The 12,332-nt window shown below is 47.6% G+C and overlaps 1 protein-coding gene across 1 annotated transcript in view; it reads left to right on the top strand.

Moving 5' to 3' along the window:
• The first annotated feature begins 6 nt into the window (after positions 1-6).
• Positions 7-12,332, top strand: part of Mb21d2 (Mab-21 domain containing 2) — a 101,148-nt gene continuing 88,822 nt past the window's right edge. The window contains exon 1 of the mRNA XM_055625192.1: positions 7-226. Within this exon, the coding sequence (XP_055481167.1) occupies positions 16-226 (211 nt within the window). The 5' untranslated portion in view covers positions 7-15. The remainder of the gene's footprint in view (positions 227-12,332) is intronic.

Below are 12,332 nucleotides of genomic sequence, written 5' to 3'. Positions count from 1 at the left end.
CTCGGCGCGTTTTGCATGAAGATGGCGGCTCCCACCGCCAGCAAGGCAGCCTCCCTGGGCTGCAACAACAAGCCTGCCTTCCCGGAGCTGGATTTCAGGTCTGGAGCTCGGGTGGAGGAACTGAACAAACTCATCCAGGAATTCACCAGGCACGACCAGCGAGAATACGACGACCAGAGAGCGTTGGAGATCCACACTGCCAAGGATTTCATCTTTTCCATGCTGGGTGAGGCGAGGGGGTTGGCGGTGGATGTGTGCGTGTGCGGCGTGTGTGCGAGGGTGAGATGGAGCGCGGATGGGGAGCTCTGGTCCCCGCTCTGGCGCTTGCCCGGGGTGTCACCCCCGGCTCCCGCGAGGTCCCCTTTCCTCCCCAGCGCCAGCCCAACCGCCCCCTCCGCTCCTGCCTGCCCTCGGCGCGGGGTGCCCCTCTCCTTGCCCATCGCCCCGCTCTTTTGTTGGTTCCTCGGCCGCGGGGCTGGCGGGCAGGTGAGGCGGCTGCGGGAGACGCCTCCAGGCACGGGGAGCCCCCGAAGCGGCTCTGGCCGGATGACACCGGGTCCCCTGCAAGCCCGGGCAGCCCGGGCAGCGAGCGGAGGCCGACCTGCGCCCGAGCGACAAGTTGCTTCTGTCGTGGCTGCGGCGCGGCGCTGTCACGCCGAGCCCCGGGTGGCCAAACTTGTTGGGTGTTCCAGAGTAACCTGCGGAAGTAGTCGGGGCGCCCGGAGTTGCGGCAACTTTGATTTGCAAAACGACTTCCCTTGGAGGGGGTCGGAAGCATTTCCGGTGCTTATTTAGGGTTGTTGCTGAGCTGGGAATTCCTAATTCCTTGCTCGAAAATGACCGGGCTCAGGGCTCTGGCCGCGGAGGAGCGCTGTCCCCCTCGTCTTTGTGTATTGTCCTAGTGCTGGCCTGGAGGTGCCCAAGTTTCCCACTCCGAGCAGCCCTGGGTTAGAAAAATTTTCCCCACCGTGTCCCCCAGTTCCTCACCTACCGGCCGAGAAAGGTAAAAGAAAAAGGATGGGTTCTGGCGGATCCAACCCTATCCCTGGCACCCTGCGGTGGGATTATTGCTTCTGAGTTGTAGAGTGAGCATCCGCTGCCGAGAGCCTCGAGTGTAACGCTGTCATGCAGCAGAGGTGGCCCCGTGGCTTACGTTCAGCAGGGCTGGACTGGGGGAGCCGTGTTCTATAAAGGTTTCCACAGTCAAAATTTTCAGATAGTGGTAAAGGCGATTGGCAGAGGCTTTGTGACCACAGGACAGAGTCTTTGCATTCTCTTGCGATCTGACGAGATTGCAGCCGCTCCACTGTTGCAGTCTCTCCCTCGGGGGTTTTCTCCCTTCAGATTTCGTTGCTCCTCGTAGCTTCAAGTCGAAGCGATACAGATTGAATGTGGTCCACCGGTACTACGAAGAATTAGGCAAACTGAACGGGCCGTGTTCAACTCGGGGCTATGTTTTCCCTTTGCAGGTCATCCCACAAGTGTATTCCAGGGGGTGAATGTGGCTGAAAAGGTCTTTATTGGGATGTTTGACTGTTCAAGTGTTTAACTGATCTAGTATGTTAATCCAGCATGTGGTGGGAGTCAGCGTTCAGAAAGGAGGTTGAAAGCCCTTACAGAACCCCCACATCTCAAAACCTGATCGGTAGTTGTCAGGAAGACTGGGGTGGGAGGGCACACAGAAAGCTCCAGACAGTTATTTAAGTTGCTTAATCATGGCCTTTCTCTTTGCCATAGCTAACCACTGCCTGCCATTATGTTACCATAACCACCCCCCCCCGCCCCTTGTCTGTCTCTAGAGGTAGTGAGGATAGTCATGGATCAGAAAGTGGGAGGTGATGGGAGGGATAATTGCAAATGCCTGGCTCAGTGGGAACTTCTTCCATACAGTGAATTAGTCAGGTCTAAAGCCATACCAAGGGTAAGTTATCCCAGGGCACGTAATTTATGCGTGTGCTTAATGTCACCAGTGGCACTGTGCTGACAGGTAAACAAGATTTGCTTCTCTTCCTTTTCAGTCTCTTGACCTTGGAAGGGATTCACCCCACCCCCACCCTGGGACTTTGGCATTTCTACCTGCAAGAGAGAGAGAGAGAGTGAGCTCAGGAGTGTCAGCTAAGCCCTTTGCCCCTCTGGATACAACCAGGCAGATGGCGAAATGAGCTTGCCTGTGTGTGGTGCTGCATTCATTTTCCAATCCCCTGGTTTCCTTTAATGAGGCACACTGGCTGTGGTAGACAAGGGAAGGTTTGGTGACAGCAAAGGTCCCCGTGTGGATTTACTTTTTCTAAAGCAGATTTTCGCTTGGCTTAAGAAACCAAATCTCTCTTTGTACACTCTATTTCAATTGCTGTGGTCTGGAGTCGTTCATGAATATGCAGATGAGGTGTCTTGATGACCCCAAGCTTGTTAAGGTGCCACTTGGGCGATATCAGGTCTCCTCATTTTCAGGGAGTTGTTGGGGGTTAGTTCTCTTGGCTTTGTTCTGCCTCTGTCAGAACCTCACCTGAGGATTGTCAGCAGCTTTAGAAAACATTATCCTCTCAGTCGGGATGAAGTGGCAAAGGCGTCTGTCCAATCCTCTTTAATGGAAATGTGGATAGTATGACGGCCAGCCAAGCTCCTGTGTTACAAGGTCCTTACCTCAGGTTCAGGCCCTCGTAGCTCCCCACCTTTTCATTTCATCTGGTTTGGAGGGGGGAGTTCTGCAGATGAGTGAAGGAAGTAGACATCTTGATCAGTTAGTGACCCCTTCAGTGTCAGGACACCCACTGTCCTGTCAAAGCATGGATCTGCACAGGCCGAGCCTGCTGCGGGATCATTCGAGACTCTGGGATTTGTTCTTTGTGCAGAGATTCCGGTTTCTTTGGAGGCCAGGTGCTGGCTGGAATCATGAATCACTTCTCTCTCTCTCTCTCTCTCCACCTTGTTCTTTTAGGAGAATGATTGCTGATATTATCTAGTTAATATTTGAGGGACCAGACTGTGTCGGGAGGCTGGCAGTACGTAATCAACACCGTTTATCCAAATTCAGAGAAATTGCCAGAGTTCATTAATGTTTTAGTAATATTTGGTATTTGCATGCGATCTCTGGTGGATCTTTTGTTATCTTCATTCCCTCGTGAGGTTGGATGGAGACTGAGGGTGTTTCTGTGGAGCGCATGTGGAAAAGAGGGGCTGTTTAGGAGACGGAGAAGGCATCGGGAGACAGGTAGTCGCCCACAGACGAGGGCTAGATGCCACGGCCTGGTCAGAAGAGTAGCTGTCATTTGCTGACCACCTTCTCAGGGCAGGAGCCCCACAGGTCTTTTTGGAGCAGGGGTTGCGTTCCCATTTCACAGGTGAAGATGCCGAAAGTGAACGGGATGAAGAAGCACAGTTGAGTGGCTAGTAAGTTGTAGTTACTCTGAAGAGGAGTTCCTCTCCTACTTGAGTCCATTAACAGTAGAAGCATGGGACTCAGGGAAGGGAAAACTTTGCTTTCAGAAATCACTCGTTTCGGGATTTTTGCTTCTGTTTTGAGCCGAGAGTCTTTACCTAATGCAAGCGGCCTCTGTGGTGATTGTGGAAACACTCGGAGTTCAAGTATTTTATTCCGAGGCAAGATCACCTATTTGAATTCCTGATTGGGGAAAAGAAGAAATCACAGTGGCTGTCGTAGAAACTGTAGCTGCAGCCCCGCTCTGCCCCTTGCTGGCTGTGCGGTATTAGTTTTCTTTTTTAATCTTTTAGACATGGATAACAGGAATGCATCCTTCCAGCGTGTTATCTGCATGTAAGATTCACTTTGCTAACTGGAGAAGAGGTGTAACATGATTTTATGACTTGTTTGAAGAAACGGTCTATATTAGGGAACCCAGTGATGTTCACCTGGAATAACTCCCGCAGTGTCGCTTCAGGAAGACGTATGGAGGACGGTTTGCGCTAGCCTCGAGGGTGAAGGCTGTGGCTGAAGAGAACATGGTTAATTCCAATACTCAGCATGTATTTGTGAACCTTGTAGTGTGGGCCTGCTATGAAGTTAGCTCCCTTTACCTAAATCTCTCAGCCCCTGTAATCTGACATCCTTGAGGATGTGTCACATCCTTTTGAAGATAAAGCAGATGCCATCTTAAAGATGGTACGCTGAGGTGTGAAGAGGTCGACTTCTTACACCGGGATCACATGGAGCTTTAGTTTTGACCGGCTGCTTTTTGCTGATATGTTAGACCCAGGGGTTCTTGATGCAAAAGCTTGCATCCCTTTCACCCTGCCATCTCTCTTTGCTCAGACAACTAGAAGCATGGGGAATAGTCCGCTTACTAGACTGCTTTGTCCTTAAGAGGAAGGGGTGTGTGTGTGTGTGCAATTTGTCCATTGGTTGCTGTCTGTTGCTTTCTGTTCCTCTTCCCTGTACACCCCTCACCCAGCAAGTACTGTTTGCTTCAGCAGGAATCTGAGAATAAATTAGGGATCAAAAACTTTGGGAAATTCACCTGGGTCTGTTTTGACCCCACCCATCCTCCCACCCCTTCATGTACACTCATTCTAAGAAACTGGCTGTCCCCAACCAGCCCAATAAATACCATCTGGTCCCTTCAGAGTACTTCTGAGTGCTCCTGGACCTACCAGATTTCTAGGCAGTTTTTACAGCTTCTGAGTGCAGGCCATTTGGAAGCGGTGACTTTCTGATCTACGAATGCCAGTTTACACAGCAGTGTTTATTGCAAATGTTGCCTTGTCTTTCCCCTCCTCTGCTTGGGAGCTTCCTTAGAGTTGTATTTACTAGTGCGCTGCTATTCCCTTATAATTCTAAGGTGATTTCAGTTGGTTCTCAGCAGAGTGACCTTCATCCTCAGGAGAAGAGTGTTGGAGCTGCTGTGAGTCCTGGGTCTTGTGGCGCTAGTGCCATCCTTGGACACTGTACTGCTCCCGGTTGGGTTAAGCCTCTTTTGTGTTCTCACAGCCTGTCAGAGTCCCTCTTGTCAAACTGAAAACTTGCCATTGAATGTGAAGCCCTTTCACTTCTCCTGGGGAGCTTTAGAAAAATTCAGACTTCCTGGTCCCATTTCACATCTATTGATTCAGAATCCCCAAAGATCTCCAAAGTGGGCGTTCAGCACTTCTCTCTGTCTGCCGTCTGCCTTACAGGCTGTGCATCCTCTGTCTACTAGAGCTGTCCCTAAACGCATTCTCTGTGGCTGTCTTTGGAGACTAGGTCCACACTGCTGAGCCCAGTGAGTGAAAGAGCCTTAGAAATCTGCCCCAAGTTTACTCCCAAGTTCACTATCAGCAAGTAGGCAATGTAGCTGAAATCCAGTGCACAGCCTTTGATTTCAGCAAGGACCATATCTCTACTCTGCTGGGCTAGGAGACCCAGATTCTCCATCAAGGCTTCTAGATTCTTGCTGTGTGATTTTTGGCAAGTCATTTTTGGAAACTGAGTCTCAGGTTCTGACTGTGTTAGAACATGCCAGATTGGGTTAATAACTGTGCCCGCTTCCTGTGTTTGACTGCATTTAGAGATCTGAATCCGAACTCTTTTGCGTAACACAAAAGAAGGCCATCGGGGAGTTTTTGTCTGTGGTGCCTTTGAGACCCTGTGTCTCCTCGCCTCTTCTATCAGATTTCCTGCCCATTTTCCATGACTGGAAACACAAAAGGAGTCAAAGCACTCACCGTGCTAATCACTAATAATATCGCCACACACATTTTACTACACATCTGTGTTTATACCATGCTTCCACCTGTAGGTACTTACGTGAATACAGTTTTGTGTAACAGAGATCCAACAGGACGTTTTTCACAAGTCCGTCAATATGGTATCATCTACCACACATTGAAAGAGAGGCCCTGACAATCTTTAACTCTTACTCTTATTACATCGTTATCCGTCTTATTCTAAGAGAAGATGCTATACTCAATTTAGAGCTGACTCTGTGATTTACTAATTGAGGGTGACGGACCCCTGGCCTGCGTGCCCATGAGGGCATTATCACCTTTCAGTGCATCATCTCCCGTGCCATTTTGTGTGTTCTACACAGAAGACTCATGTTTCTTACTTTTTTTTTTCCCTTGGGTTGCTTTCTTTATTGGCTTCCTAACCTGGCTCCATGGAAACAATTAATGGGGAGTCTGTGAACTTGAATGGGAAGAAAGGATGTCTTTATTTTTATTAACCTCTAACTGAGACAAAGCATTTCCTGCCATTGTAAATATAGGTGACAAACTATATAGTATTATTAGTAAGTAGTACTTCTGTTTTTGTTGCTAGTAGAAATCACGAGCACTTTTCTTTTTCTTTTTTCTTTTTAAATTTATTTTGTATGTTCATTGGTATTTTGCCTGCATGTATATCCTTGTGAGGGTGCCAGATACCTTAGAACTGGAGTTACAGACAGCTGTGGGCTGCCCTATGGGTGTTGGGAATTGAACCTAGGTCCTTTGGCAAAGCAGTTCATGCTCTAAACCATGGAGCCGCCTCTGCAGCCTTGGCATTTTCATTTCATAGTACAGTGTCACATGTATTGCAGAAGAAGTTGGGCCATTGAGATGACTAAAGCAACTTGCCCATGAGCTTAATGACCCTGGTGTAATCCCTGGCACTCACATGTTTGAAGTCAAGGAGCAGCTCCCCAGAGTTCTCCTGGTACTTCGCTCCCTTAGCAAATTCTTTTCTTGTGTTGTTGATGATGTATGTTTCTAGCACTCAGTAAAAAAAAATGTGTACACAGTAGGCGCTCACTAAATGTAAGATCACTTGAGTTAGTCTTTATTATTTTAAGCTCTTTTTATGAGCCCTTTGGACTGAACAAACGGTTCAGTGGTTAAGAGCACTGGCTGCTCTTACAAAAGTCCTGGGCTTGGTTTCCAGCACCTGCATGGCAGTCCAGCACTGTCTGTGACTCTAGTTCCAGAGCTCCAACGCCCTCTCCTGCTCTCAGGTATGAGGCATGCGTGCAGTGCACATGTATGTGTGTGGGCAGAGCGTATACACACATAAAAAGATAAAATAAAATCTTCAAAAAGGGAAATGATTCGTTTCCAAAATTGTTGCATGGTTTTCTAATCTGTTGAGCCATGGAAGCTTGGTCTTTCTTTTATGGTATTGGAATATAGGTATCTTTTTCTACATAAGACATTTCTGCCTTCCTTAAGATGTTCCCAAGGGCAGCATAAGAAATGCCCAGTGCGACTGCTGGGGACTGCTTGCTAAAAGGAGCAAGCAGTGTTTTGTGAACTCATGGGCATGGGACCTTTGTTATGGCCCTTGGTTTTTCTTCTTTGGCATCGTCATCTTATGAGGCTCCTGGACTGGTCCCTGTCTGTGCTGGGGCTTTGCACTAGTCATCTTTCCCAGGAAGGTGTTCAGAAGGGTTATCATTCATCCTCCAAATGGTTGGATGCCCCCTCTGGGACTCCAATTACAACAATTCTTTGTTATAAATGGAGTATATACAGTCAATAATAATTTATCTTTGCACAGTGAACAAAATGTTTTATAGACTCTAGTCCTTATTCTCATATTGTATAATGGGGTTAGGCTGGGCCTTTGTGAGAATTGTATAGGCAGCTGTAACCCCCATTTATGCATGGGGGCACCGGGAGGTCATTGGACAAGATTCAGAGTTACAGGCTCAGTTGTGGTGCAGGAATGTCAAACCAGATAGGAATGTCTCTTGTTGCAGGATAGAGTAAATAACTTATACAGGGCTTTTTACTCTCAGACATCTCCCACAGGCTTCTGGGACAACTCTATCTTCTCAGACCTGGCCAGCATTACAACTGTCATTCACCTGAGGGCTTTTTGTTTTCCTCCTGAGCTGAGGATATGTTGGAGACAGGTTAGCCGAGAGTGATGTGTCATTTAAAACCCTTGTGGCCATACATTTTCCTGATTGCTTGGCCCCGCCCAGCTTCTTCTTAAGGCCTGTGCCATTGTTCGAAGGGGTAAGTACTTGTCAGCTGAGCTATCAGTTAAGGACAGTTCATAATTACGCCATTCCATGAGGTCCTGTCTCCTGGGAAAAGCTGTTTTTCATACTCCTCAGTGCCTTTCGGTGAATTCCCTCGGCACAAGACAAGAGGACTAGAGACAGGACTACTGTAAACAAACAGGTGTAATGAACTGTTTCTCAATTTGTTTCTTTTCTTTTTTTCTTTTTTTTTTTTTTTAATATTTTTCTCCCTCACAGAAGACTTGATTACTATTGCGAATTAAATGAAGCCCAGAGTGGGAGTTGGTCTAGATTGTATTTGTGTTTTTGTTTCTTCTAACTAGGATTTGAATGGCTACCTCATACACACAGTGAATGGTGCTAGGCATTCATTCATTAATTTATGGTTGGTGTGCCAACCTTTTGCGGGCAGAGCCGCTGTCACGCAATTACTGTGTAAGAGCGGCTGAGTCGTGAATATGAACAGCAAGGCCATCTCCAAGGCTTCTGTTCTCTAGAGGATGGATACTGTGATTAAACTTGTAAATGAGCGGAGATGTATGCATGAGGAAAACGGGACGCATAGCCCATCACAGTGAGGGGAAGATGGTCGGGTGGAGTGCAAGGGATAGAGAAGGCTTTCTTGAAATAGATTTACTTAAAGTGCAAGAGGGAGCCAGCTGCTTGAAGCCCAGGTGGAGGCTGGTGAACAGAACAGCAGGTGTGAAAAGGGGTACGGTTGCAAGCATCTTTCAGGGCTACTTAAATTACAGAAAATCTCGATTCATTTTCCATAGGTAGAGGCTTTCCAGGTGGGGCCACCCTTGAGCAAAGCTCTTGCTCCTGACATTTAGCAAGAGGGATAGAGACGAAGGGAACATAAAAAGTTAGATTGCAAAGCCTTTATGATTGCTTACTTATTATTGTTATTATTCTGGAGATGGGAGCTTGCTGTGTAGCCCAGGTGAGACTTGAACTCACTGTGTAGCCCAGCCTGCCTGTGAATCTGTGGCATCAGTGTCCCTAGTGGTCAGGATTACAGGCTTGTACTACCATGCCCAGCAGGGTAACAGATGGCAGAGAGGCCTTTTGTAGTCCCTCTTGTCTCTGATTTCACTTCTGATAACCCTAGGGCTAGAAAAAATAAATAAATCCCGGGTTGATTTGTGAACTGCGCTGTTCAGGGGATGACAGTTAGCCTTTTTTTTTTTTGGTCTAGTCCTCCTGAATTGACAAAATAGCTTCACATGCAGGTTCTCCTCCTCCACCTGGCTTACCTTAACCCTGTGAAGCAGGAAGAAAGGATGACTGGGGGAATGCCACCACCTTGCTGAAGGTCACAGACAGCGGCTAGGGGGAGAGGAGCATCAGACTCTTGTCCTTTGAAGAACACCTGGTTGCCTAGATGTCCCGTCTGTCCCAGCCTGTCTTGGAGCGTGGAAGGAAGCAGGCTCCAGGATCCCAGTGAAAGGCTGAGGTCGGAGGCAGCCTGAAGCCCAAAGCCTGTGTGTGTGGGTCTCCACATGCCACCTTGCCTAGATCCTCATTCAAGTTTTAAGTGCTTCTCTAGGCTGCTTCAAGAACACCCTTGGAGCAGCTGCAGCTGTTCCTAATAGCAGCTGCGCGTGCGGCTTGCGTTGTGATTAATAAAGGAAACTCAACAGTTTGTTCCCGCAACTGTGCCCTTGGTGTGCGCAGCCTGCTTTCTGCGCAGGCTGTTGCTGATTTTGAGCAGCACAGCCCTACTGGCAGACGGTGCAGGAGGGGCTGGCATCCTTGTTGTGAGAGGCAGGGTCCATCTAGTGCAGTTGCTCCTCAACCTTCTTAATGCTGTGCCCCCCCACCCCCAATACTTCGACCCTTTAATACAGCTCCTCATGTTGTGGTGATCCCCAACCGTTAAATTACCTCATTGCTACCTCAGAACCGTAATTTTGATACTGCTGTGAATCATGATGTAAAAGTGTCCTATTTGCAAGATATCGGGTACTTGACCCCAGTAGGGCTTGAGACCCACAGGTTGAGAACCATGACATAGAGCCAAGCTGGTGCCCTGAAGGCTTTGAACTGATTGGATAGTGAGGGAACAATGGCACACAGCCCTCATTGTCAGTCAAGGAGTATATGTGTGTGGTGGTGGGGGGGCGGCTAAGCCTACCTTTTTCCAGTGTTTGGCTGCTGGGTGGTTCAGGGCTTGAGTGTGTGTTAGTCTCCTGCTTTTAGCAGGGATCCCTGGCTTCACTCCCGGTGTCTGACGCTTTAGGTATCGATGTTGTAGGTCTTGAATTTGCAGTTCTACACATCTGGCCAAGACAGCTGCTGCTTTGGGGACCACACTTCCAGAGCCACTGCTTCAAGACCCAAGGTTGATAGCATTGGAATGTTTGGAGTTTTTAATGAGAAATACTCAACTTTTAGAATATTCAGGACAAGGTAAAAATTTTAAAGAAACGCAGTGGGGTTTGAAAGTCAGACAACAGGGAACTCTTAGCTGATACCATTAAAGGGTCTGAATTCATGAGGGAGTCCTTGGGCTGTCTGCGGTGGAGATGACCAGAGAGGGGCCATAGTTCATTCAAGAGCATTTGGTTATATTGAGAAAGAATCATGACCTCATGTTTCATGTGTGTGTGTGTGTGTGTGCGCGCGCGCGTGTGTGCGAGTGCATGCTTGTTCACCTGTTCTAGCTTGCTACCCTGCTACTTTTATTTTTAGATTGAAAATCTAGTTGTGTTGCATTGGAAATAATAATAACCGCATTAAATAATGTTTACTGTGTCCCAGGCACAATTCTAAGTGGCCTTTGTTGACTAGATCAATATTAATCACGTTTTGAGGAATGTAACAGTAATTTGCTTTTGCTGATGAGAACTCAGAAGCAAAAAGCAGTAATGTCAGACATCATTGAGCTACTTGATGGAGTAGGGATTTGAACCTAAGAAGTCTAGTTTCAGGCAGAAAATAAAGACATTGTGCTACTTAGGGTATTTTTTTTTTTCAACTCAAGCCAGGGTCGTCTGGGAGAAGGAACCAAGGTTGAGAAAATGTCTGCATTAGATTGGCCTGTAGACCTATTAATCTGTGAGACCTGTTGATGTAGGAGGGTGCAGCCCAGCGGAGGTGGTGCCATGCTGGGCAGGTGGTTCTGGGCTGTATGGAAAGGCTGGCTGAGTGAGGCCTGAGGAACCATCAGTAAGCAGCATTCGTCCGTGGCCTCTGCTTCACTTCTTGCCTTAGCTTCCCTCCATGATGGACCGTAGCTTCTAGGCTGAAACAAATCCCTTCCTGTCCAAGTTGCATTTGGTCATGGCATTTATCAAACTAAGACTGAGTTTATACCTTCTTTCCCTCTATTTATTTCTCTGTGTGTATGGGTTATTTTGCCTCTGTGTATGTCTGTATATCATGCTGTATGTTCTAGAGACCAAAAGAAGGCACCAGATCTCCTGTGACTGAAGTTAGAGGCAGTGGTGAGCAGCCACGTGGGTGCTGGGAATTGAACCCCGATTCCTCCAGAGCTGTAGCTATTTCTTCAGTCCCATTGTACCGTTTTTCTTAACCTTTTTGCAAAAACAAAACTAAAGGAATCTTTCCCATGCGAAGTGGGAGACACTGAAAGAATCACACTATTTAATATTAGAAAGAAACTTGAGAATTGGGTGGCTGGATTCCCTCCCTCCTCCATTTTACAGTCTCGGAAACTGGTGGCCACATAGAGGGACTTCATTATCTTGAGGCCCAACTGCACTTTTGGATAGAGTGGAGATTAGCAGAATGTTGTGCAATAGATGATACTGAACAAGGTGTTTGTCTCCCCCCCTTCCCCCAGGGAAGGCTGCCAGGCTTTGAAGTCATTTTGGGAAGGCTCTTGCTTGGGGACATTTTCTCTGCTACAAAACCTCCTTGTAGTTTGAAGTTCTGTTAGTAGCTATTCTAGGAAGGATGCTTGCTCAAAAGCAAACCTCGTGGGCAGAATATATTTTGGTCTGTCATGTTTGCTTTGGTCTTTGTGACTCTTCCCCATCTTCTCCTCTGGTCTCTTTCTTCTGAAGTGAGTCCTTTTACACCTGAGCCCTTCTCATAACTCGGATGGGTATTTTGATCTTCAAACAATCCAAATCTGGGACAAGGAAGGCTGGCTGGGTTCTTTTTGTGGTTAGAAAAGTGGGAGCTCCATAAGGCTGGTCTGTCTCTTGGGGAGAAGGGTTGGTGATCTGGGAACTCAGGAGTTCGGAGGATTTAGCACGGTAGCAGGATGGAAAGAGCTATGAAGCAGTGAATTAGTGCTGGTGGTCCTGAGATTTATCTGCCACATCACTGTATTGATGGAGATGGTGGATAGTGATTTATTCAAGGCTGGACAAGAGTGGAAGAAGAAGAAGAAGAAGAAGAAGAAGAAGAAGAAGAAGAAGAAGA

Source organism: Psammomys obesus, unplaced genomic scaffold (genome assembly GCF_907164565.1).
Source record: "Psammomys obesus unplaced genomic scaffold, mPsaObe1.curated_primary_1811, whole genome shotgun sequence".
NCBI lineage: Eukaryota > Metazoa > Chordata > Mammalia > Rodentia > Muridae > Psammomys > Psammomys obesus.
Note: the sequence above shows the minus strand (reverse complement) of the source record. Positions and strands in the feature narration are given on the sequence as shown.